Source organism: Tripterygium wilfordii, chromosome 4 (assembly GCF_013401445.1).
Source record: "Tripterygium wilfordii isolate XIE 37 chromosome 4, ASM1340144v1, whole genome shotgun sequence".
In the NCBI taxonomy this organism is placed as follows: domain Eukaryota; kingdom Viridiplantae; phylum Streptophyta; class Magnoliopsida; order Celastrales; family Celastraceae; genus Tripterygium; species Tripterygium wilfordii.
In genome coordinates this window covers 8,560,786-8,587,500 of record NC_052235.1, presented here as the reverse complement: position 1 = coordinate 8,587,500, position 26,715 = coordinate 8,560,786, and the positions used below count along the sequence as shown (strand labels likewise).

The window sequence follows — 26,715 nt, the reverse complement described above, 5'->3', positions numbered from 1 at the left end:
GAAGAAGAGGGAGTCTCATGGAGACAGGATTTTACTAAGGTCCACCTTCTTCAAAAGAGTGGATGGTCCACCCCATTAGAATAAGAGTGTTAAAATTATATGTGAAGGTTATGATGGTCTTTTCCAAAACTTATATTTTAAATCGAACGGTTTTTAACAAGGGTGGATTGACAGTCGGGTGGACGTAAGACGGTCCCATGGAGACACAATTGAGAGGGGGAGGAAAAGAAAGAGGCGTGAGACATACACAAAAAAGAGGGAGCCGCACAACAAAAAGAGAGGGAGAGAAAAAAAAAGGTTTTTGCTTTTGGTGTAAGAAGAGCGGCTGAACAAACAAGAAGAAGGAAAAAAAACAAAAGGTGCTCTTGAGATAGAGAAGCATTGTACAGAGTAAGTAGAAAGGGAGAAAGTCGCTCGGTTCTACTTCACGGAAGGTAATACCCTGCACTCAATCCGATTGATCTGTGTTGGCTAGTTCGGTTTCTTTGATTATACTTGCCTCTGTTTATATTCTGTGTCGTTTATATTGTATAGCCTTTGGTTCGGGTCCTATATTGTTTATCGTTTATATCTGCACTGTTTATATTGTTTGTTGATATATTGTTTATTGTTTATATTGGTTCTGGTTCGGATTCTTGATGTTTGATATACGGTGGCTTCTCCATTTCTTTCAGACACATATATGTGTGTATATATGAGTTTATATGTATATATGTATGTGTGTATATATTATATGCAGTGTGTGTGCGTGTACAGGTGGTGCGTTTATATATATATATTGTCTGACTGTATATATATATGTTGTATGTGTATATATGGTTTTGTTCATGTGTATATATATACAGTGTATATATGTGGGTGTATATACCGTGGGTTTGTGCGTGTATATTTTATATGTGTATATGTGTGTATGTGTACATGGTATGGTTGTGTATATTGTATATATGTTTATATGTGTATGTGAATTTTTATATATGAATTTGGTTTGATATTATATTTGAATACCTATTTGACCCATCTTTGTATTTGGTTTGCGATGTGGACCGGGCTTGGCTCCATTTGGGTCGAGTTGAACTCTATTTGGGCCGGGATCAAGTACAGCTTGAGTAATTTTAGGATTTTGTTTGAGTTATTCTTTATTTTTTATTTTACTTATGTATATTTAGCCCTTATGTTGGGTATCTCATTCACATTGACATGCATAACTTGGACATTAATTATTTGGATTTAGTATGAGTGTATGAGTTTAAAATTGAATGTAGGTCATTTCAATTAAGGAAATCATTAGTTGATCCCCTTTATTTGGATTATGAGCCTTATTTGATTTCATTTATAAGTTTGTCATAAGTTGACAATAATAATTTAAATTGATAGGTGACATTTTCTCAATAGATCATTTATATTATAAGTTGGTATTTAAAATTAAACCTACCAAAAGTTGATAGTGTATTTTCATTAAACCTACCAAAAGTTGGTAGTGTATTTCTAAATAAAAACTATCAAAAGTTGATAGTAATATTTCAAACTGTTTTCCAAAAACTATCATAAGTTGATAGTATTTTTCATACAAACTTTTTCACAAAACAATTATATCTTGCAAAGAGCAAGTTTCCATGCAATAGCCATTAAATTAATTAGGGTAACCGTTTTCAAACGGGAGTTGTGGGGTGCCTAGCACCTTCCTCACACTCAATCGATTCCCGTACCCCTTTTCTCTGGTTCGCAGGTCTTTGCGGTGTCCAATTGCACCTTAAACCAATTGGTGGCGACTCTAAACGTTTTTCATCCTCTATCGCCGGTCCGCGTCGTGACCCCGTTTGCGACAACATGCTTTTGGTGACAATGCATGCATAATTGAGGATTGAAATCGATAGTTTGCAATTCAAATTTAAGAAATACACCAACCACTTGCGAAATTGCATAGTCCCAAAAACAAGAATATCATCAATGGCCTTCACAGAAGACAATATCCATATATAAAAACACAATTAAGACAGAAAAATCACACCAAACATCAAATGTTCCTTGAGATCTACATTATTATTGTTGTGGATGCCATAGCTAATGTTGTCTTTAAATCTTGGAATCCATGGCCAAAATGGTGCTGAGATTCATGGGGTTCATGTAGTCAAGAGAACCAGTCATGAAGGATTGAACAACTAATCTGTTTGCCTTCTCTGATGGGTGAAATGCATCCCAAAATCCATAGAGATCACGATCAGGACACAAGTTTGATGCAATTGTGCACAATCCTAGTCCATTATATGGTCCTTGTCCACAACATGCAATCTTTGATGTAACAAACCCTGCGCACATAACATGTATATATTATTGTTTAGATCAGGTCTTGAAAAAAATTAAGATTTAGGGTTTGAGTTTAGGCATAACGATTAATTGATTACCAATTTAACGGACAAAATCTATGTGCGCACGCGCTCATGCCTCTAGAGACGATTGAACCCTGGTGAAAGAGCATGACTAACATGCACCTTATCACCAGACGAACACCAAGTCTTTAGAAGTACATTACCTAAATACATGTTTGAATCTCCAAATTGAAAATCAATTTAAGTTATAGGAAAAAAAAATATTTATGGTTTCTTTTCTTGTTCCAACTACCATGTACCGGTCCCTCAATAAATTAAATGTTTTAGTCTCTATTACTTATACATATCATTTATTGACATTGGTCCCTAATTTTGTTACTTGTTACAAAAGTAATATTTAGTGATAATTACTTACCAAATCTTTGAGGATTACTAATGAAATCATTGCTCATCCTTTGTAGATTAACACCAATGAAGACATCGTCGCCGTAATCGCTATTAAGTTCTCTAAGCATACTCCCAAGGAGTGGATTAAACAAGGATGCCGCCCGTTGTAGCTCCTGTGAGCATTGCCCGTCTCTGCTTCTCATTGCCAATTCCGCAGGAACACAACCTAACGGCCCGGTCCCGGTCACAAGAACCCTACGTGCTCCGAGCTCGTATAATCTCTGAAATTACAAACAATTTGAGATTAATTTTTTTAAAAACAATGATTAATGTAGCAAGAAAGTAATTAAAGAGAGAGGTAATTAATTAATTACCATTAGAAGTTTACGGTACTCAGAGATTAGGTATCTACAATAATCTGGTAAAGAGAATTGGCGAGACCTAGCAGAGAAAGGGACCAAGTAGTAATTGTTGACAAAATCATTTCCACCAACAGTGATTAGGACAATTGCTCCATTCACTAGTTGTTGAGTCTGTTCAGGTCCAATTATAGCAGCCACCCTCTGTTGGTATTGTATGAAGTATTGTAACTGTTGGAACATTCGGATTATGTTCACCTGCAATCCAGTTAATAATAAATAATTTAAACCGTAAACATACAAGTTTGTCATTTGGACATCGGATATGTGGATCTAAACTTGGGTCGTCAGGCCCGCACGCATAGACATAAGTGAAAAAGTCTACTTGGGTACAATACATGTGATCCTGCCTCCCATTTGTACCAAAGAAATTAAGAAACCAACCATATATGATATTTCCCACGAATTCCATTAATGCTAGATGAGTGATAGAAGTTGGGACTTACAAACTGAATTCCAGTGTCATTGAGGATTCCAATTCCAGCAGAAGCAAAATTGGCACCATTAAGAAGATCCTCTCCGGTGAGTTCTGGATTCAAGTATGGCAATACGGGTACCGACCCGATTTGCTCACCTTCATACATACACATACAAAAACAAGTATTAATTAGTCTATCCAAAATAATAATATATTACACATACATTGAAGTAAAAGTTAAGAAATATTTCAATTAAAACTCAACTGAGAATGTCAGGAATGTTGAGGCCATTAGAGAATCGGCCGGTCGGCCGGCCGGTCGGATAGTCGATACCATAAGGAGGAGAGTCTGCTCTAGCTGTGGTGGCTAAGTAGTTGTTGTTGCCACTATCCACTAGTGAATCTCCAAACACAAAGAAAGCTCTAGCTTCCACAAGTTTAGGACCCAAAGTCCCAAATGACATTATGACAAGAACTAAAAGTGTCCATGGAGACAATGTTGAGCTTGCCATGGAACTTGAAGCAAAATATCTTGATGTATGAATGCCATGTGAAGGAAAGGCATTGTGTATATATAGAGTGGCTTTTAGCTTATCAAAGTGAAGTAAGGCCCACAAAAAGCAAGGCATGCATTCCTAGTGCTAATTAACTAGTAGTACTACTTGTGTACATAGATACATTCACTCTCTAGTGTATGTAGATTGTTTTGTGCTGTTAAAAAATTCAGGTATTCAATTTAATTGTCTAAAATAGGTTTACTATAAGTAGAATTGGGTACTTGGGCATAGACATTATTCTTGTTATTTATCTAAAAATTATGGAGTTAGACATCAATGTCTTTTTCCTTTCTTTCTCTCATGCTCCAAAAAGAAAAGTTTGCATTAATATCCACCTCCATATTCTAACAATTTCTTTAATTTTGATTGGAAAATCAATCTTTTATTAGATTCATTCAACAACCAATAGAGAGTAAAGTCCTATTTTCACCTATGAAACTCTTTTCAACTCAATCACTCATGGTTAATATTTTTCAATTAAGTGGTCATCGAAATAAATGAATTCTTATCATGCGTGATCACTCCATCCCTGAAAATGCATTCCTAACAGCTGGAGTACCAAGCTGGCATAAAAAATATATTAACTAAGCACACGTCTAATGTTTTAAAAAAATATCATAATATACTAATATAGAAAGTCTCACTTGAAAACCCAACGCAAGCATCTTCTAATAAGATTTTTTACCTTAAAATTTTATTGCCAAGGAGGGATTCGTTTTGTTGTATACAGAGGCGGAGTCAAGAAGTGATAATGGTGTAGGCTACTGCATTTTGATTTGCTTGAAAAATTTTAGCGGGGTTTGGGGGCAGCGTCTCCGAATTTTTTTTAGGGATATTTTATAACAATATAATTTATTGAAATGATATTCAATGAACATTCATCTTGATTTTTGGTTTCATAAAATAACTCAAAATGTTGACATAAATACATATCAAAATTGATGAAAACTAACTAAAGACCATGTACGAGATGTAAATAATAAATAAATGTATAACTAGAAAAGTAAGTTTTTTTTTTTTTTGTATTTTTTTGAAACAAGGGTTTGGAGAGGGGGTAAGATTTGAATCCACTTCTTAATGGGTGGATGATCCCTTACATGCAAGGTGATTGCCGTTCAACCAACGGCTCATTTGCATTATTGTTATGTATTGTTGTTTAATATTAACAACAATGGAATGGATAATATAAGGTTACTATTGCATTAGGCTTTATTTTTTTTTTATTTTTTAAAAAATTGCACGTGTGTTTAGTTAATATAATTTTTTTAATATCAACAAGGCATTTCTGTTCAACTGTCAAAAATGTATTTCCGGTGATGGTCTGATCACGAAAGATAATTATTCATTCTTTCGATGATCAAATTGAAAAAATTTGAACATGAGTGACTGAGTTGAAAAGAGTCTCATCCAATTCAATGATTAGAAGACAGAACTCAACCCAACGGTTCCAACCAATAAAACATTAAAGTGCAACTACTCGGGTCTTTGTCTAATACAACAACTCACAACGAGTACTTATAGTTTTATAACACACAAAAAAATATTCTAATTCAATGTTACTTAATTATATGTAACTAGCGTTAGCTTGATATAATCTTAGGGGTCGATATTTATATAACCCATGATTAGCACTAATCTATATATGTGTGTTTTCTAATTATAATGTCCTAAGTTGTTAATCTATTTATCCTAAACCCTATTAAGGTTAATTTTCTCCAAATTCCTCAACTTCTCCAATAAATTCTTAAATTTTAGTTTAATTTGATTAATTGCCATTTTTAACAGGCTATATATATATATATATATATATATATATAATATTGCGAAGAAAATAATGGAATCATGTGGTTATGTGTCGTTCAGGCAAGCTGGTTGATCATAATTGTAGGTAAAAGCAATTACACACAAACTTTAGTTAGCTAGCTAGATAGATCATACAAGCTGTCTGCCAATTATAATCCATGTATATCTATACACCCACTTCAATTTAGTTACAAGGTTGTCTCACTGACTGACTTTTCTAGCTCTACGAAAAGCCTTGATATTTTTGCAATATATATATATAGCTTTATTACATGTCCTTATCTTTAATATTAATTTTGATAGTGATACATTTCCTAATTACAGGTCACTACGTACCACCTTATTAATTTTGTCCATGTCTACAGTAGTAAATAATATAATCCTTGAGTATATATATATATAGTGTTCCAACTGTGAAGCACATGATAAACAGTAGTTTGCTTCTAAATTGGGTGATTGCTCGACTCCATTTAGCTGTACAACACGTCAAAATCTAAGACAGAAAGCCGCCTAAACTCCCAAAAAAAATCCTCTTTCTTTTGGTAACATCATATAAATTTACACTTTGAACGTCTGATATGAGATTAAATTTAATTTGGGCCCTCAAACCCACAAAAAAATTCTCACATGACGATAGGCTAAAGCTCAACACATGGTCAAAAGAGTATTGATTCAAGTGGTAATTGAACTCATGACCAATATCTGAGTTCATACTTTTTGGCCCTAAAAAATTCACTATTACTAGGCTATCATCACCCAAGTGATTTAAATAAGTCTCAATATAAAATATATTATCTCACCTGACGATAGGCTAAAACCCGATGCATGACCACAAGAATATCGATCCAAGTGGTAATCGAACTCATGACCAATATCCAAGTTCATACTTTTTGACCATAAAAAGATTCACCACTACTTGACTATCACCCAAATATATAAATAAGTATCAATATATATATATATATATATATATATATATATATATATATTCAAAAACAATACCTGTGTTTTATTTGTAGTGGGACATATCTAAAAATATCTTTCAAACCCACTTAAAAAAAAAATGGCTAAACAATTTTATCAAGTCCTAACAAGATAACCAAAGGAGAATGGGAGATAGCCTGGTTGGTCAGGTTATCTGCCCAGGACCTTGAGGTCCAGGGTTCTATTCTCATCAGGGGGTTTGAAATTTGGGTAGTTTTCCATCCGCTGTGGTGGACTTCATGCCCCTCGAGCATGGCTTAGCGTGTGTGTGGCTTGTGGACCTTTTAAAAAAAAAAAAAAAACAAGATAACCAACGAGAGGTGGCTCGGTTGACAATCAACTGAGTTAAACATATGTGTGTTCAACGTTCGATTTCAGCTGCAAACATATTTCTCTCACTACAAGAAATTAGCGATTTTCCAACCGCTGCATCGGTTGGAAATCTGGAAAAAATCGATTGAAAATCTTATTTTCCAACCGATATTTATCAATTGGTAAATACTTTATTGGAAACTTTTTTTCAAATATTTCTTAAATCGGTCGATAATTTACAACAGATATTTCCATTGTAAAAATTTTTCGGTCGATAATTTACAACAGATATTTCCATTGTAAAAATTTTTACATTTCGTTAGAATATTTTTAGTGGGTAAGGAAAATATTTTGTTGGAAATATTTTTTTCAACCGTTTCTTGGCTAAATGAAGCCTTAGTAATTGAATCAAAAATTTATTTTGGTTCTTTTTCTGTACTTGATCCATTGAAATGAAATAAATGAGAGTATTATGTGAGTATTTATAATGCCAACCACTCTTGCATCAACTTTTTGGAGGAAGCTAGCAGTTCAACAACTTGTGTGGTACACCACATCTATATAAATACATAATAATATCAATATTTAATCATTCCAACTAATATATATTATTCGCAACCTGATTTTGAGGCTCTTGAATTCGAGGGTTAGGATATGATACTCATGATCCCACTGTCGGCCTAGATAGACGATGTAACTGCATATAATTTCTATAATAAAATCTCTCCAATATCCTACAGAGGCGTCCCTAGTGGCGGGCGAGACAACCCATTGCCCACGAGTACCCCAAATTCCCAAGACTTCATGTATTTGAAAAAAAAATACTAGACTATTAATATTATAGTAGTCACAAGAATCGATAGTCGTTGAAAGCAACATGACACACCTGTAGCTCAGGTGCGCACACAAGGGTCCAAGCTCAAGGACATAAGTTGGGCCTAACTAATCAATAAAAAACTGGCTTATTAATGTTAGGATTGCTCAACCTTATAAACGATAAACCTGACTTGTAACCCATCATTATCCAATGTGGGATTCCCACGCCGCATCATTCCCACCCACTACACAGGCCGCACGACCATACATTAGAGTGAATCTCATAACAAACAACCAAACCCAGCCCAAAAACGAACATGGTAATCGCCATTCACAACCTATTGGTGTTGATCTTGGGCCTCGCTAAAAAAAATACATTTTGGGCCCAATATTGCCGAATTCTATGTGTCTCCGGCCCAATAACTCAATAAAGCCATAAACACATGAAAAGTTCCATATCCAGGAACAAGTTTTATAGATTGGGCCCATTAACCTCAATCCACGTGTCAATACCAAATATATGGATCACAGAGAGATGAAGCCATCCACAAGTAACGGATAGTGTTCACACGTGGCAACAGCTTATAGGGTGATACCTCAAAATTGCCAATTTCAATGGGGTCGAAAATTGAAAAGCCTGGAAGTCTCGTTTCTTCTCTGCTTCTACAGCGTCGTTGCTTTGCTTGTTCGAAGACTGGAAGTAGTATCGTCAATGGCTACATGCAACATGGCATGTGTAACATCTGGTCTGGTGTTTAAATCCGGTGTCGTATTGGATACGAGCTCAAATTCCAGGACTTGTGCTGCTTTCTTTGCCAAGAATAATGTCAAGAGTGGTTCAAGGAGGCTAGTTGTACGTGCGGCAGATGAAGCGTCGCCTGCGGAACCGGCAGCCGCTACTACCACCACTGCCCCGGCTGAGCCTAAGGCTGCTCCTAAGCCACCTCCGATTGGACCCAAGAGGGGCAGCAAGGTAATTATATTACACTCTCAGTTTCCTTCAATTGTAATTTTGTTATCTCTTTGGCTAGGGTTGGGAATGATTCTGTGTGTGAAGGCATTGGATATGTGCAATACACAATGATAGAGAAAGCTTAATTGATTAGGTTCTAAACAATAGAGACTTGAGTTTGATTCCCGCTGGGAGGTCTAGTTCAATTCTCGTCGGGAGTAATACCCTTGTAGTCATGCTCTAGGCTTTGGCCCTTCTTATATGTCGTCAGGTAAGAAATTTCAATGCACACCGACTTGATGACCCGAGTTAGACTGATATTGGATTGCCCGAGTTTAGACTCATATTGGATGTTCAAAGATCAAGCTTGTATAGTGTCATTGTTGTTTGTTACTAAAAAATAATTAGAAGAATTGAGTTTTTCGGTCGACCTTCTTTACATGGGAATGCTTGAAAAAGCTCTGATTCCTCTTGGCTTGGCTACTCTTACCTTTACTAAGATACACCAGATTAGCAAGGAAAGCTTTCCCTGTGAGGCTTAAGCTTTGTTTTGACTTCAAGCAGAGGTTAGTGAAAAATTATATCCCTCCAATTTTGGTTCTTTGCGTAATGGTTAAATAGGTATGTGGATGATTAGGCTTTAAACTAACAGTGTGAGTGAATGTGATAGGATCTGTTCTACTGGTTTCATTCTGTATTTCAGTTACTGAAATTAGTAACTTTGTAATAGACACGTATCTTGCTGCTATTGGCTATTATGGCTTAAAGTCGGTTAAGTCAGTTAGTTAAATAGCTTTGCAAGAGTACTCTGTAAGATAGCTATTTATTGAATGAGAATTCTTCTTCCCTTTTATAGTTTATCTCTGCAAATTCCTCTTCTTGCCAGGTTTAGGTCGAACTGAGCTAACAGAATGAAGATGCGGTTGGCTTCACTTAGCAATATCATAAACCTGCATCTACATTACTCACATAAATTATCACTGAATAGCCTGAATTGGTTTAGAATTTCACTCACAGACCTCAAACTTACTGGGTGATCAATCCTTAATTAACATCAGCACTCATTATATTTATAATTTTTGTGTCAATCAGATTAACCATTTGTAATTTTCTCTTGAAGCATCGTGTTACGCACATCCCACATCGTCTAGATGTGGGAGTTTGGTGCAAAATATAAGTAAGGCCAAACTCCCTAACTTACAACAACCGGTTTTCCCGTGCCTCGTGCTTGTGTGCTGGAATGGCCGGCCCAAGAAAGACAAATGAAGTCTTCTTTACAATATATGACACGGACACTATAGTTGTTCTTCATGCTTCATGTATACAAGCACCTCCAAGTTGGCACCATTTGTTTGTTTGGTAAAGTACTTATGATTGACTGGTATGGTCTTCTGTGTTCATATTCAGGTGAAGATCCTAAGGAGAGAGTCTTACTGGTTCAAAGATGTTGGATCTGTTGTGACCGTCGATCAGGTAACGCTCTTGTCTGTCTCTTACGTGCAAGCACACTATAGTCTATTCATCAATATTCTTGCTTGATTTGCCAAATTTTTAGTGAATGTAACACACACTATATGTGTTGCAGGATCCCAAAACCAGGTACCCAGTCGTGGTAAGATTTACCAAAGTGAACTATGCCAATGTATCAACAAACAACTATGCCTTGGATGAGGTTGAAGAACTGAAGTGAGCATTGTATGTGCATTTTCTGATCTGTACTATATTTCAACTCTGTAATCCCCCTCCCCCGTTTCTACTCCTCTATAATGTGATGATTATTTGCCCTATTATCTGGTTTCTATAATTCTATAATCTCTTCTTCATCGGCTAAACTATTTCAATTACGTCAGAATGAAAGTTCGGAAGTATATTAGTTGTGAATAGGTGTGAACCTAAATGTGCTTTAGCTTCATAAGTAAACCAACCATCTCTACTCTTTTTTGTACTGTAAACTTTGTGCACAAAAATGGAGTTGGCCTACAATGCCGTTGGTTCCATGCCGTTTTGACCTGACCTTGGCTTTGATTACATAAGTTGAATTATGCTACTGTTCTATTACAGGAGGGGACCGAACTGCACGTAATTAAAATATTGCAGATTTGTATAACATTCACTTTTTCTTTTCAAACTCTCATGCAAAACAAGAAACATTTGGTCAAACCAACTGTCGTAGTTCTTTTCAGGCCACAAAATTTTCATTTTTTGTTATTTCTAATAAATTTAGGGCCACAATTTTGATTCCTCAAGTCTATGAAACTTTTGTTTTCTTGGTATGATGAGTTGTGAACAGGTGTCTTCCTTCAAGTCCTTTAGAGTGTGATTGGATTGAGGGATTTGGGGGGAAGGGAAGAGAAGGGAGGGGAGGGGGAGAGAAGGGAAGGGAGGGGAAGGGGGATTATTTTTCCCTCTCCCATGTTTGGATAGATAAAAAAAAGAAGGAAGGAAAATTTGTTTAATTTACTAATTTATCCTTATTTTTATGTTAAAATATTATGTACAAGGGTAAAATAGATATTTAACTTACAAATGACTTAATTAGTAATCCCTTCCCTCCAAATGACTCCATTTTGGAGAGAAAGAATTTTAACAAAAATTTAATGAAATCTTCCTTCCAAATCCCCTCAAATCCCTCCCCTTAATTTTTAATAAACTATCCAAACAAGGGAATTGGAAGGAAACTCTATTTCCCTTCCTTTCCCTTCCCTCCAAATCCTTCAATCCAAACACACTCTTAGGGTTCATGTCTTGATTACTTGCTCTCGCAAAGCCCACAAAAAACAAAATTAAATTTTGCAAGATTCAAGGACGCCCCTTCCAACATATAGAGAGACATCTCCTACTTGGCTTTACCAGTTTTTGTTAATTACTTATGCTCTCTAAATCTTTACAGATGCTTCTTTTTTCTTTGCATTACCAACTTCACACGCACGCACATAATCTATATATATATATATTACAAACTTCTTTACAAATGCTTCTTTTTTCTTTGCATTACAAACTTCACACGCACGCACATATATATATTAATATATATATATATAGAAATATAGACATGGAGAAGAATATAAAATTAAGGTACTTCAAAAGATGGAGACAGCTGTTATAGACAGTTGGGCACGTGTCACTCTGGGTTTCTGCCAAGAGCCGAATCCAACAGCTTAGTTGTGTCTATACACGTGTTGCTCACGCACTTCACCACGCCACATATCCCCCACATTTGCTTATTTGGAAAGTCATTCAACCCTATAAGTTTGTGCATTCACATCAATGATTTGCGAATATTTTGTCTACTTTGGGAGAGGATTACTAGAAATGAAAGACAGTGAAGCAGCAGCTAAAAAACCTTCCATGGGAAGGTCAAGGAAAGGATGTATGAAAGGCAAAGGAGGGCCAGAGAATTCACTCTGTACATACAGAGGAGTGAGGCAGAGGACTTGGGGCAAATGGGTTTCTGAAATTAGAGAACCAAATAGAGGAACCAGGCTTTGGTTAGGCACTTTCAATACCTCATATGAAGCTGCCATCGCTTACGATGAGGCTGCGAAAAAACTCTATGGTTCTTCTGCCAAACTCAATTTGCCAAACAATGGTGTTTCTTCATTTAGTAGTGGTAGTAGTTCTCCCAATTGTTCTGCTAATTTGGTGAATTTGGCTGGTGGTGTTGTTGATGGGGGTGAGATAATTGTGGGGAGCAGTGGCATTAGTTCAGGAGGAAGAGTGCAAGAACAAAATGGTGGGTCTACTAGTGGGAGTAGTGGGTCAATCAAATGTGAAGATAACATAGATGGGTTTTGGGAGAGTTCAATCTCTGGATTGGTTGATGGAGGAGGGAATTTGTGTTGGCCTGAGATTGGTGTTGGGAGTTATCTTCAAGAAATGAATGATATTGGGGGGTTAATGGATGGAGAAGTGTTAAACGGTTGGGACATTGGGTTGCAAGCTCCATGGTGTGCTTGTGAGGAATTTGATGCTTCTATTGGGCATGTATGATCATATTGTTTGGTCTTTTTCAATTTTCATGGTGGTGTGTATTGTATGGATATAGTTAGTAAAGCCCACAAGACAATGGAAGTTTTTATTTTTACTTTCTTTTCTCACTCTTTGCTAGGTCAGAAAACTATATGTGAATATAGTATGTTAAAAGAAAAGAAAAAAGAAAAGAGCTAGTGCATCATGTGCTCAATTTGAGTTTTTTACTTCCTTTTTTTTTTCCTACTTTGGGCCCTAATAAGCCGGTTAATTGCCCTTCAATCTTCAAGTTTTTCAATTTGGGCCTGGGAGAAGGCTTTTTATTGTTCTGTTGTCATGCATTTCAACTTGGGTAGCTTTAATCACACTACGATTTTTTTTAAAGACACTCCAATCTAAGTTGATTACCCCTTGTAAAAATCAATTGACGGGGTGTTTTTAGAAAAAAAACCGGAGTGTGATTAAAGCTACCCTTTCAACTTTGGGCATGTGGGCTTAAGAGATACACAAGTTGAGTAGGGCCCACTATAGTCGAAAATGCAAATATGTATCTGAAGGGTTCAGAGTATGTAAAGCAGAACGAAAATTGATATAGGTATGATCTTCGTCAGAGTAACAAGCAAATTCAGAGAATACTCTAAAAATGACGTGTTCATTTTATTTTCAGGATGCCTCTTCAAAGAGGTTATATTACCTTATATAATAATTCAAAAAATCTAATTGTGACATAATTAATAAAGAAAGTAATATAATTAAGCAACAAACTATGGGAAATCCTAAAACACACACTGAAATTATCAAACTACGCAAAAGGTGATTAAAACTCATCGAAACGTCAAATTTTGAAGCCGAAAACAAACCTTCGAAGCCCAAATTATGGTCATTTCAGTGAGCAGGGTCAAAGACCCATGTTTTTTTTATTTCAAGCCTTATAGAACATATTTGGCATTGTTTGCAACTTGTCTTACATCAGTATGTTAGAGTATACGTTGTAAAATATGTTGTTTAAGTGTTTGGTAAAACTAGATGTAGTGTGGGGCTCTGCTCTGCGTACATTGAGGTGCGAGGTGTGGGGGTCACTGTACTGGATGAAATACCACATCGGCCAAGGATGGTCACTGGGTGCAGAATATAACAAGTTGCAGACCTTAAACTATTGTCCAATCTTTTCTGGTATGGGCCGGAAGGGGTTGGGAACTGCCAGGTTGGGCTTGGTATGGGCCAAGTTCGATGGTTGGTGGGGAGATTGGGCCGTAGTGGGTCGGGCTGTTACAGTTGGTATCGAAGCCGACTTGGTGGGTATGTGGGTTTCGTCCCTCACGTCTAGCCGGGGCGCGGTGCCCGTGTCTGGCGCGACCCACGGGGACGTGGGCTCCTAAGGGGGTGGACTGTGGGGCTCTGCTCTGCGTACATTGAGGTGCGAGGTGTGGGGGTCACTGTACTGGATGAAATACCACATCGGCCAAGGATGGTCACTGGGTGCAGAATATAACAAGTTGCAGACCTTAAACTATTGTCCAATCTTTTCTGGTATGGGCCGGAAGGGGTTGGGAACTGCCAGGTTGGGCTTGGTATGGGCCAAGTTCGATGGTTGGTGGGGAGATTGGGCCGTAGTGGGTCGGGCTGTTACATGTAGACATTATGTCTATTGCCTGGAAGGCTTCTGGATTATAGCATGTATGTTGCTGAATACACTATCTATGACAAAATGAATGAGCCTGATCACTTTGATTTGGAATAGAAAGAACTCTACTCTATTTTCCTTGGACTTGTTTGTGAGAGTTTGTTTGCTTGTGGGAATGTGTATATATATGCAGTGATAACAGTGAAGACGATTCGACAAGTGGTTGAGTAGTCTTTGGTCCTTGAACTCCTGCTATTGATTCTCCAAGAAATTATGTTATCGACAGTTGTGCGCTGGCCTGATGTTTTATCGCCATGGTTGTGTATAGGATACTGACACAGTGCGAAAGCTAATAAACTGAATGTATAAACGTTTATGAGACTATTTACAGACTGAAAAAACAATCAAACCCTAATTGAACTCCTAATTAAACTAGAGTTGGAAAATTGGAAACATAAAACGTGCAGGAAATTTAATTAGCTCCGTTGGACTACAAAACGACGCATTTTCAATCTCCTTCTGAATCTCAACTTTAGGTCTTCAAAATCAGTCATCGGAAACATATTATAGTAAGGAAACACACGAGGGAATCAAAAGTTATGGACGGTCAAAGTTGGAAACTGAAACTTTAATTTCCAAAAACAGCAACTTCAATTTCGATTTCGATTTGGATTCCTTCGAACACGTTCCAACTTCTCAAAGAACTCTTTCGTGGACCGTTCTACGTCAATCCCCTCACTTGAAAAGAACTTGACCCCGAGTTATGATTTGACTAAAAAGAGTTGTCTTCACCATGATACTCAAAGAGAGTTGATCCTTTGAAGTCTTCGAGTCCATTGGTTGAATTTTTATTTTTCCATCCCAAAGAAACAAGTATTTCGAATAATACAGTTTGTTCAATATACTCATGAACTCAACAAATTCCATAAAATTTGGACGACCCAAATTCGTAGTTCTCAACATCAACTCCTTGACAATCTCTAATATTGAGGAGCTAATAATGAAATTAGAATCCTCAACCCCAATAAAATCAACATGTTGCATCTCACACTTTGTTGCCAATTTTATAGAATTTTGAGACTGGTGAATAATATGGTCTTCAATTGAATATGCATCTTCAATCACAATAATTTTGTCATTATGGTGCATAAGTTCTTCTCTAACTTATTCTTCAATCAAAACTTCTATAAAATCACTAGAACATGTATGCTCCTCAGGCTTTTGTGAGAGTTGATTAGTTTCAATTCCTTGGGCTAATTGAGAATTTTCTGAATTTTCTTCATACAATATCTCACCTTTATCAAACTTCAAATCATAATCACTAACTGAATGATGTTGTTGGTGTCTGCGATAATTTTTCTCAACATGCTGGCCTCGGCCATCAGGGAGATCTTGTGCCACATCACGAGCATCTGCCCTTGCTGCCTGTTGATTCTAGCCAGCATTGACTCGTAATTCGCCAAGCATACGCAGAACTTCGGCCATCTACTGCCTCTGTTGGGCCATTTGTTCTGTCATCTGTTGTCTATGCTCATCAAACGTAGTCCATAGATCATCTATCCCTTGACCAACGTCGTTGGGATTGCGATTCCATTCTGTGTTAGACATATCCGACAGGAAAACGACCTACTCCGATACCACCTGACGCAGTGCGAAAGGTAATAACACTCGAATTCGTTCACGACGAAATCAAGAAACTTGGAATCCACCAAGAACAATTGAGAAAACCTTAAGGAATTTTATTAATAAACTGAATGTATCAATTACAAACGTTTATGAGACTATTTATAGACCAAAAAAATAATCAAACCCTAATTGAACTCCTAATGAAACTCGAATTGGAAAATTGGAAACATAAAACGTGCAGGAAATTTAATTAGCTCCGTTGGACTACAAAACGACTCCTTTTTGATCTCCTTCCGAATCTCAACCTTAGGTCTTCAAAATCAGCCATCGGAAACATATTATAACAAGGACACACACGAGGGAATCAAAAGTTATGGATAGTCAAAATTGGAAACTGAAACTTTAATTTCCAAAAACAGCAACTTCAATTTCGATTTCGATTTGGATTCCTTCGAACACGTTTCAACTTCTCAAGTAACTCTTCCGTGGATCGTTCTACATCAGATACATGTAGTTTTTTTTTTATTTTTTATAAAACGGGAGAGGGGAGGGAGATTCAAATCCTGGTCATCAGGGTAATACACATCATTTTTATCACTTCAACTAATGGATTGGGTGCAAGTGAACCGTTGGTTTAACGGCAATCAAACTAATGGCTTGGGTGTTGTATTTCATAGTTTTGGGCACAGAAAATACACATTTGCCGCTGCTGCTCTTTTTCGCCAACAATTGACCAAGCTTGAACTAGAATATGATTTTTTTTTTTTTATTGAAATGAGTTTTAATTAGATTGACATTATTATCAAGTTCAGCCGTTCAGGTAGTAAATTCTACTAGTGATATTTGTAGTGGTCAAAAACAGTGTTGCTCCAATCAATCAGGTAAGTCTAAAGCCCAACAAAACTAAATTGACTCCCATGGCCATTTTTACATGCAGAGATCCAGTACTCCTTTATCATCAGGATCCAGTCCTTTATTAGGCTCCGAGCCCATTTCAAATATGACAGCTCAATTTCTGCCTATTTGAATAACAATGTTGATGTGTGTACATGCATGGGCCTCTTACCCAAGACAGTTGTAGTACCCGATTTTCGTCCGGCTAAAATCCAAAATTACAAAAATGAGAAAAAACACAAAAATGCAAAAAAACACATTTGTTGTACCTATAAGCCCATAAATATTCTCTTTCTTGGATTCTTAAGCCCACAAATACTCATATCTTAGCCCAATTTATACCAACCTATGTTCAACATTTGTTGGCCCATTTCATGAAGAGCTAATTTGCTTGTGTCCACTACCATCTTGACCAATGTCTTGATTATCATTTGAAAGCCCACCACATGATTTGTCAAACCCATTACTATTTCCACCTATACATAAATACACATATATGTATATCTCTCTTGACATCATTCCATGCATCACCATCATTTTAGTGCAAATTGATGTGCAACTCCACTTAAATTCAATGGTGGTGACTCCATTTACATTCAATGGTGGTGAATCCATCATTTTAGTGCAAATTCAATGGTGGTGACTCCATTTACATTCAATGGTGGTGAATCCACTTACTTAGTGCAAATTGGTTATTCAATGGTGGTGACTCCACTTAGGTTGCCATGGTTGGTCATTCAATGGATGGGTAGCTCCTAATTTCCTATAAATAGAGAGCTAAATAGAGAGCTAAGGGAGAGAGCTAAAGGAGGAGAGCAAGATAGAGAGCTAGGGGAGAGAGCTAAGGGAAGAGAGCAAAAATAGAGAGCTAGGGGGGAGAAAAAGAAAAGGGGAGAAACTTCTTGCTATCAAGTTCATCAATCATCAAGCTTTCCTGTTATTTTTTTTGCTACAACAATCTTCTCCAATGCGAGCCTCTACAATCAAGGACTTCAAACTGCAGGATTTTCAAGACCCTAATCTGTCCGAGATTAGCAGACTGCTTTAAACTTTGAATTTTGCTCTGAAATTTTGATATAGTGTTTATTGAGGTGTTGTGACATTGTATATAAAATTTCGTTGCATTTCGACCTCATTTGATAGGTGAAATCAGAGTTGAAAAATCTGTGCGCAGTGTGTGGTTTGAAAATCTGTTTTGTGCAAATCTTGATTCTTTGATATGTTGTCATTTCAATTAAGGAAATCATAAGTTGATTTCACTTATCTGGATTATGGACCATATTTGATTTCATTTATGAATTTGCCATAAGTTGCAATAATGGATTAAATTGGCAATTGACATTTTTTCCAAATAATCATTTATACCATAAGTTGGTATTTAAAATTAAACCTATCAAAAGTTAGTAGGGCATTTTATCATTTACACCATAAGTTGGTGTTCAAAATTAAACCTACCAAAAGTTGGTAGGGCATTTTATCATTTACATCATAAGTTGGTGTTCAAAATTAAACCTACCAAAAGTTGGTAGGGTATTTTATCATTAACACCATAAGTTGGTGTTTAAAACTAAATCTATCAAAAGTTGGTAGTGTGTCTCCAAATAAAAACTATCATAAGTTTTTAGTAAAATTACAATTTTTTTTAATGCTATCATAAGTTGATAGTATTCTTACAAATCTTTTCCCAAAACTATCATAAGTTGATAGTGTTATTTCAAACCTATTTCCAAATAAAAACCATCATAAATTGATAGTAATATTCCAAGCTTTTTTTCAAACACTATCATAAGTTGATAAGTGTGTTGAAAGTAATAATTCAAACTTTAACAATTACACCTTGTAAAGAGCAAGTTTCCATAAGATCATTTATACCATAAGTTGGTATTGAAAATTAAACCTACCAAAAGTTGGTAGTACATATAATCATTTATACCATAAGTTGGTAGGGCATTTTGTTCAATAAACCATAAGTTGGTATTTAAATTTAAACCTACCAAAATTGGCAGTGTATTCCCAAATAAAAACTATCATAAGTTGATAGTAATATTCCAAACCTTTTTTCAAACACTATCATAAGTTGATAAGTGTTATTTCAAACCCTTTTTCCAAAGCTATCATGAGTTGATAGTATTTTTCATACCAACCTTTTTCTCAAAATAATTATATCTTGCAAAGAGCAAGTTTCCATAAGATAGCCATTAGATTAATCCGGGTAACCGTTTTCAAACGGGAGTTGTGGGGTGCCTAACACCTTCCCCACACTCAATCGATCTCTGTACCCTTTTCTCTGGTTCGCAAGTTTTTACGGTGTCCAATTGCACCTTAAATCAATTGGTGGCGACTCTAAACATTTTTCATCCTTTCAAACGTCGGACTGCGTCGTGACCCCGGTTGCGACAACAGTCGACTATTCTCACTTCATTACTTTACTTGCCTTCCCTGCCGTGACCTCGTCACTCGATCTTGGCTTCGACCTTAGGCCTTGCCAATCACAAACCGACCTTCAGCCGTACATTTATCTTGTCATACAACTTAGCTTGAGCAAATTCTCTTTCTCCGGCCATATCAACTTGGCAACTCACTTACACATGACTCATGTGATCGATTCAACCTTAAAACTTTCTATATATAGTTTACTTTCTTTCAAAAGAAGGTAAGTCCATTCTTCTGAAAAACCTTGACACTAGCAGTAGCTCCTAACATCTATTTTGGTCAAAGTCTTCATAGTTGCATCCTTAACATCTATTTTGGCTTTATGCCTTGCTAATTTGACGGTTAGACTTTAACCGGCATCCGCAAGGGTTGAGATTTTCGATTTACCGCATGCCTACGTGTCTAACAAGTTATTGGTAGCCCATCTTGACTTTTCTTCAATTGTAATTCTAGCACCAACAATATTCACGTATTATATATTTACCTTGTATGATGTCATGTATATGTTCTTCAATAATCTAGAAGTTTCCTGGGGTTTGTGACTAAACTTCAATGAAGATATATGCTTGACTTAACTTTAAAGCTTTCTATTAGGACATTAAATCAACCAACTATAATTCTTTTGTCTGCGATCCAGATAATTTCTTAACTAGGACTTGCATTCACATTAATTTTGTGGTAAATGATTTGAAAGGATATTTATGTAATTTCGTCTTCAATACCGGCTAGTCAGTTCCAGGCTAGGAAGGTCAAAGACAAGATCACACAAACAAACAGCCAATTTTTTACTTCAAGAAGCATTTCGAGATTCGTGAATAGAAGATCACACACTATTACTCTTTTATATATTCTTCTATATATATATATATATATATATATATATATATATATATATATATATATATATATATATATACACATATTTCCTTACTCTTCATTTATGGCTCTCTTGATAATTTGTTTAATTTATTAATTACAGCATTTATTTCTCACATGGAGAGGAGGTGCATTGAAGCCCACATCAAGGGACTCACTCGGAACCCAACACTTGAATCAAATTAAAACAAATTTGCACAATCCCTTCCTTGGTTTTCATCAATTCAAAGTTCTAGCCCACTTATTATATGTATATTTGCATAAATTAATGAACTTATTAATCTTTAATACTAGTATGTGTTCTGGTGCAACTGAAGTCCTAATGTTTATTAAACTTCCATCTATATTTGTCGATTAAACTATTTATGTAACTATGTAAGACACAATAGAAGGTAGCCTAACCATTGACTTAATTTGAAAATATGTAGAATACGTTAACATATTATATATATATATATATATATGTATTGGAGATGTACATTCGAGATTTTATGCAATCGAATGATTCTTTTAAAGTTGAAAGGAAAAACTATATGTTAGCAATACGACCCAGAATGATGTAAGTTTTGAGTATTGAGCTATTAATAAGAAACAACATATCCAAAAAAAAAATTAATGTGAATGTTTTGTTGAATGTGTGACACCCATGAGAGAATACACGATAAGATATGAGATTATTAGATTTAAGGTACGAGTAGCATCGAGTGAAGATAAGTTGTGAGAAAGTTGTCTAATTTAACAACGTAGAGATAGTAGTGCTGCGGTGTGAAGAATCAAGAAAATTTATATAGGAGAGAGTAAAACACGAAGATGAATATTTAAATTGACATGACTAGGAAAAGAATATGCATACTAAATTTTGTTGATTTTTTCATGAACTCATCTAACTGCCCTAAATTTTTGGGATAAAACGTTCGGATGATGACGACAACATTAATATATCATATATGTCATGAAACAATGCCAAGTCAATGTACTCAGAAATTTATTTATTTTTAAATATTATACCAAATTTTGAGTTTTCTTTAAGTATAAGAATTCAAATTTTCTAACAGCAAGCGTATAGCTATATATATATTTATTTATTTATTTATATTTGTTTCTAGGTGAAAAAAATTTATGATTACGGTAGGTATAAATTGGAGCGGCTGTATGTTGCTGTATCATGTTCACATTTACACCTACATTAGGTGGAAGAGACATAAAAGGATAGTGCCACGTGGCAGAAACCCACCATCGAGTGCTACTTGTAGTTAAATAAAAGGAAGAGGAAGAGGAGACTGAGAAGCAAAGAAAGTAAATAATATTCCAAAAAAATTAAATAAAATTAAATGGGTGACAGATCATGAACATTGAAGGCAGAGAGTGCAATTAAAGGGTGGTGACCTAGCCATTTAGTTGGGTAGGTTGGGGTGTTTTTATAGCACCTTCAATTCTCCTCCTTCCATTGTTTTCTTCTCTCTTTCATTTCTAGAGGAACAATTAAAAACTTTTCAAACTTTTAAACCGCACACACACACAAATATACATACATGTATATGAAACCAATGCATGGCATATAATGATGGTTTTGATATAGAAGTTGTAAGAGAGAGTGGGCTTCAATTGCAGCAGAGGTTAATTATTAACCTTTCATTTCTAGAGGAACAATTAAAAACTTTTCAAACTTTTAAACCGCACACACACACACATATACATACATGTATATGAAACCAATGCATGGCATATAATGATGGTTTTGATATAGAAGTTGTAAGAGAGAGTGGGCTTCAATTGCAGCAGAGGTTAATTATTAACCTTCAACAACCTCCCTTCCTCCACCATAAAGAAAGAGAGAGAGATGGGGGTCGCTTTCTTTCTTTCTTTCTTGATATTGTCTGTATAGGTGTTTGGTAGCAGCTGCAATATAAAGAAAAGAAGAAAGAAAGGCCAGATTTGTTATTGTGCTGTTTGTTTTTGCTAGTATAATGGGTGATGAGTTCCTTTCTTGGCACTGAATGAGATGAGAGGGTTTTCAGGTTTTGTTCATCTTGTCTTGGCTGTCTTATTTTTGGTTCAAAGATTTAGTGTTGTTTCTGGCCTAAATTACACAAAGTATAGACAACAAGTTAGTAGCTTGAGACTAGACAGGATTCAAAGGCACTTGAACAACATAAACAAGCCTCCTGTCTTCACCATAAAGGTATGCATATATATATATATATACACACACACATACACATGCAGTACTATTTCTCTCTCATTTTAACTTGTCTTGGTTAGATTTCATTTGGGTTTTGTGTTTTTGTTTCTGGGTAATACATATATATTGCACGTTTGATCTTTCAGAGTCCAGATGGAGATATCATAGATTGTGTTCACAAACGAAAACAACCAGCATTAGATCACCCTCTTCTAAAGAATCACAAGATTCAGGTACAGAAACTGGTCAAATTAGATCCATATTTCTTAGTGATATATGTCATTGACTAGAGTGTTTCATTGTTAATGTGATAGAGAAAACCAACAGAATGGCCAAAGATGAGAACAACAAAGAAGGCATCAGAAGAGGAGGTAGGAGCGTCAAAGAAGGGGAGTAATAATGAAGCAATAATGAGAGGTGCATGGCAAATGTGGCATGGAAATGGAACCAGGTGTCCAAAGGGTACTGTTCCCATACGACGGAGCACATCAGATGATGTTCTTAGAGCCAAATCTTTGTTTGATTTCGGAAAGAAACAAACTTCTTACTCTCTTTCAAGGCGATCCGATGCTCCTGATGTAGTTAGTGCCAATGGCCATGAGGTACCCTTCTCTCCTTTTCTTTTTCTATTGATTTTAGAATATGATTGAATTAATTAATGTTCACATCAACACCACCAAATCCTAGTTATGCATCTTTTTCTTTAATTTATGTCATTTACGATTATGATATGTAATGTGTGAAGTTTGATTCTAATGGGAGCGATATCTTTGTTCTTTGTTGTTTTACGTTGGGTTTTGACCTAACATTTTCCGTTGTTATAGAAAATTTCTAAGAGCGAACTTGTATGGTATCGTTTTTGATTAAAAAGAGTATTGGGAAGTCAATTGTATAGAAATGTAGGATATGGTATTATCATTGATGGAACAAAACAAGTGAGAATTTATTATTGTGATGTATCAACTTTGTTTATCAAATTAATGGTGATGTATCAACTTGTTTTGTGGATGTTGACCGATGATAGCATGCGATTGCGTACACCGGATCATCACAAGATGTTTATGGAGCAAAGGCAACAATAAGCGTGTGGGACCCATCGGTTCAAGTAGTCAACGAGTTCAGCCTCTCCCAGATTTGGGTTCTCTCTGGATCATTCGACGGTTCAGATCTCAACAGCATCGAAGCCGGATGGCAGGTACTTCTTCCTTCTGCTGGTCTGACATGCACACAATCCAATATATATAGTTTTCAATAAACAAATAATTAAAAAAATAGTAATAGGCTGATAGCAGTTGAGGTTTCTAAAGTTTGAATTGTTGTACTAGTCAGGTTAGTCCGGAGCTCTACGGTGACAGCAGGCCCAGACTATTCACTTATTGGACGGTAATGCTTTTCTTAATTTTGTTAATAATTAATCTATTTTTTTTCATTTTTTTTATGAATATCCATTATGCAATTAAATATATTGAAATTATAAAATGATAATAATTTTCTATTTCAATTATAAGTAAGTTAGGTTGTCAGTGGTACCAACGAGAATTGACTTGATTGGTGATCGGTTGGGTTAGGTATATGTGTGTTCAAGGTTCAATTCCAATCGCAAACATAATTTTTTGTGAAATTTCAACAAAAAAAAATTAGATTGTGGTGTGATATGACAATCCAAGTACTACTACACATCAATTTTAATATCATGTTTTGTGGACATTGACATATAACCAATATATCAATGTCCTTGGACAGCATAGTGATTGGTATGTAGCATGATAAGTAACCACTTGGTATTTGGATAAAACTGTATGAACTCGGAAAGTTTTGAGTTAAGAATATTTGTGTGGTCACACGTTGAGTTTTGACCAATTTATCATGTGGTCAGGTGGCAAACTTATATGTTCGCGGTTTAAGTTTAGACTCATATCGAATGTTCAAAAGACAAGTTTGAATAGTGTTGTTTTCGATTATAAAAAAAAAAGTATCATGATAAGTAGCTGTAACAATTGTTTTGCAACAATAATGGCACTAATTATTTTGATTGATCTTGAATGGTTTGAAGTTGGGTTTGCATATATATATATATAGGTTACATGACTCACTATATAGGTGTAGTTTATTACTTACAGTTTGTGAAATGTTACAGAGTGATTCATACCAGGCAACGGGATGCTACAATCTTTTATGCGCAGGATTTGTGCAAACTAATAGTAGAATAGCCATTGGGGCTGCCATTTCTCCGGTATCGTCCTACAATGGCAACCAATATGACATAACCGTTCTTATTTGGAAGGTAATTACTATTATCATTGAAGATTGCATGTGTGTGTGTACATATATATAGATAGATATAAAATTACAATCGCTCATTGTTTTATGCTTTTGATTAACAATGATAGTCATTTCAATCTCAAAATAATTAGGATCCGAAGCTGGGGAATTGGTGGATGGGGTTCGGAGATAATACCCTAGTCGGGTACTGGCCGACCGAGCTTTTTACGCACCTAGCAGACTCTGCAACCATGGTGGAATGGGGTGGTGAGATTGTGAACTCTAGGGCTAACGGCAGACACACCTCGACCCAAATGGGTTCAGGGCAATTCGCGGGAGAGGGATTTGGAAAGGCAAGTTATTTTAGGAATTTAGAGATAGTAGATTCTGATAATAGCCTGAGTTCAGTCCATGGCATCTCTACATTAGCTGAGAACAGTGATTGTTACAACATTGAGAGCTCTTACAGCAATGAATGGGGCACATACTTCTACTATGGAGGACCGGGAAACAATCCGCGATGCCCTTGATGAGGATCATGATCACTAATCCACCTTCATTACCAATATTAATTTGTCGTTTCAAGATATATTAATGCAATTTAATTGTGTTGATAGGGTGATCAAGCTTTTAAATCTTTTTGTTTTCGATCGATCGTCTGAAGTTTTCAAGTGTATAGAGATGGTTACCGATAAATTCCATTGAATTTTGTGTACAAGTAGAACTTGGAAACTAATTTATATGATCTGCAAGTGATTCTAAATCTCCATTTGTATGCATAATCCTTACGTACAAGGCTAAAAGTTATAAAGGGTTAGATCATGCATTTTGAGGTACACTCCCTGTGTTCTGAAAAGTTTTAAAAACACCCCATGCAGTCAACTCGTTTCAGATCTAGATTTTCTGCTTTTGATTTTACATCCTTAGATTCGATCTCTTTTTGTTAGAGGCCGAGTCTTCATCTGAGAGGAAGAATAAGGGAGGGATTGGTGAGGAACTGGCGAACTGGGGGGGAGAGGTGGAGTCTTGACTCTTGAGAGGGAACTGTATGCGAAGTATTTTTAGGGATTTGGAGAATTTTGGGCTTATAATTTTAATTTTTCTTGATCCATGTAATTTTAATTTCAATTTGCTTAAACGGTTAAACCTCTTTTTCTGTCCTTTTTAATAATAATTTTGAAAAAAGAATAATGGAAAAGAAAGTGGAAACGCAACTAAACCATCATCGGCAGGTCCTTGCTGGGCTAGCTGTTCTAGCCTTCTAGGGCTTTGGATGAGCTGTTTGGTTGCTGAGAAAGTGTAGGATATGAAAATAAGTTATTTGACAGGTAAATGTGGTCTTTGGAAAATGGTAAAGTAAGATTTATAAAATAATGAAAAAAGAATAATTTAGACAAGCTAGGCGCCCAGAAAGAGTATAGACTTGTCCTATGTTATAAGGAGATAGGAGGGAAATGTCTTGATGGGAAATGCATATGCATGCTTTAAACTGATAATGTAAGGAAAGAATAATCGAACATGAGGTCATCAACCTGCCAAGTGGGGTCATGATGGAGTTGTCATGCTATTCACATCCAAGGAACCAGTTTGTAACAGGTCTGTAAGTGGGGGACAAGCCACAAGTTATTGGAATAGCGCTTGACGCCTGGTAGATTGTTGATTGGTCTAATGCAGGATTGCCTGGCAATTGTCAAGCGGTTGTCGGAATGTAACATCCTGTTGCAAGCAGATGTTAGTATTGTAGGTTGGTATGACGTTTGTTGTGGGCAGGTATGACGTAAGCTGCATTGACATGTGATATGGGCGGTTTGTGGGCCATGGACCCTGATCTAATGGACCTGCAAAGTAGATAAGGATATTGGGCTTGAGCCTAT

The 26,715-nt window shown here is 36.1% G+C and overlaps 4 protein-coding genes across 5 annotated transcripts; 3 read left to right on the top strand and 1 right to left on the bottom strand.

The window, feature by feature from the left end:
- Nucleotides 1-1,861: 1,861 nt before the first annotated feature.
- LOC119996204 (GDSL esterase/lipase At5g18430-like) lies at nt 1,862-4,108 on the bottom strand. The gene is made up of 5 exons (XM_038842753.1): nt 3,817-4,108; nt 3,580-3,707; nt 3,089-3,331; nt 2,743-2,995; nt 1,862-2,306 (listed from the first exon to the last, which is right to left on the bottom strand). The coding sequence occupies exons 1-5, from the start codon at nt 4,061-4,063 to the stop codon at nt 2,074-2,076; spliced, it is 1,104 nt and encodes a 367-aa protein (XP_038698681.1). The 5' UTR covers nt 4,064-4,108; the 3' UTR covers nt 1,862-2,073.
- A 4,535-nt stretch (nt 4,109-8,643) lies between these two features.
- On the top strand, nt 8,644-10,798 carry LOC119996205 (photosystem I reaction center subunit IV A, chloroplastic-like). Its single transcript, XM_038842754.1, has 3 exons — nt 8,644-8,996; nt 10,383-10,448; nt 10,561-10,798. Exons 1-3 carry the CDS (start codon nt 8,736-8,738, stop codon nt 10,663-10,665), a joined length of 432 nt encoding a protein of 143 aa, XP_038698682.1. The 5' UTR covers nt 8,644-8,735; the 3' UTR covers nt 10,666-10,798.
- Nucleotides 10,799-11,712: 914 nt separating this feature from the next.
- On the top strand, nt 11,713-13,139 carry LOC119997862 (dehydration-responsive element-binding protein 2D-like). Its single transcript, XM_038845079.1, has one exon. The coding sequence runs from the start codon at nt 12,243-12,245 to the stop codon at nt 12,963-12,965; it is 723 nt and encodes a 240-aa protein (XP_038701007.1). The 5' UTR covers nt 11,713-12,242; the 3' UTR covers nt 12,966-13,139.
- Nucleotides 13,140-22,115: 8,976 nt separating this feature from the next.
- LOC119996409 lies at nt 22,116-25,649 on the top strand. 2 transcript variants are annotated; one of them, XM_038843029.1, is made up of 8 exons: nt 22,116-22,579; nt 22,726-22,812; nt 22,894-23,181; nt 23,604-23,774; nt 23,909-23,962; nt 24,717-24,863; nt 24,994-25,194; nt 25,302-25,649. In XM_038843029.1, exons 1-8 carry the CDS (start codon nt 22,400-22,402, stop codon nt 25,314-25,316), a joined length of 1,143 nt encoding a protein of 380 aa, XP_038698957.1. In that variant the 5' UTR covers nt 22,116-22,399; the 3' UTR covers nt 25,317-25,649. The 2 variants fall into 2 exon arrangements, with proteins under 2 accessions (XP_038698957.1, XP_038698956.1); XM_038843028.1 differs by having other exon boundaries at nt 22,329-22,579; nt 24,994-25,647.
- The last annotated feature ends 1,066 nt before the right edge of the window (nt 25,650-26,715 follow it).

Bases quoted from the DNA above. Each gene is read 5' to 3' on its own strand.
- LOC119996205 (XM_038842754.1), top strand. From the start codon at position 8,736: ATGGCTACATGCAACATGGCATGTGTAACATCTGGTCTGGTGTTTAAA. The intron at 8,997-10,382 runs GTAATTATATTA...GTTCATATTCAG, and splicing joins GACCCAAGAGGGGCAGCAAG to GTGAAGATCCTAAGGAGAGA. The intron at 10,449-10,560 runs GTAACGCTCTTG...TATGTGTTGCAG, and splicing joins CTGTTGTGACCGTCGATCAG to GATCCCAAAACCAGGTACCC.
- LOC119996409 (XM_038843028.1), top strand. From the start codon at position 22,400: ATGAGAGGGTTTTCAGGTTTTGTTCATCTTGTCTTGGCTGTCTTATTT. The intron at 22,580-22,725 runs GTATGCATATAT...TTGATCTTTCAG, and splicing joins CTCCTGTCTTCACCATAAAG to AGTCCAGATGGAGATATCAT. The intron at 23,775-23,908 runs GTACTTCTTCCT...TGTACTAGTCAG, and splicing joins GCATCGAAGCCGGATGGCAG to GTTAGTCCGGAGCTCTACGG.
- LOC119997862 (XM_038845079.1), top strand. From the start codon at position 12,243: ATGATTTGCGAATATTTTGTCTACTTTGGGAGAGGATTACTAGAAATG.
- LOC119996204 (XM_038842753.1), bottom strand. From the start codon at position 4,063: ATGGCAAGCTCAACATTGTCTCCATGGACACTTTTAGTTCTTGTCATA. The intron at 3,708-3,816 runs GTTGAGTTTTAA...GTATGTATGAAG, and splicing joins CAACATTCCTGACATTCTCA to GTGAGCAAATCGGGTCGGTA. The intron at 3,332-3,579 runs GTAAGTCCCAAC...ACTGGATTGCAG, and splicing joins ATGACACTGGAATTCAGTTT to GTGAACATAATCCGAATGTT.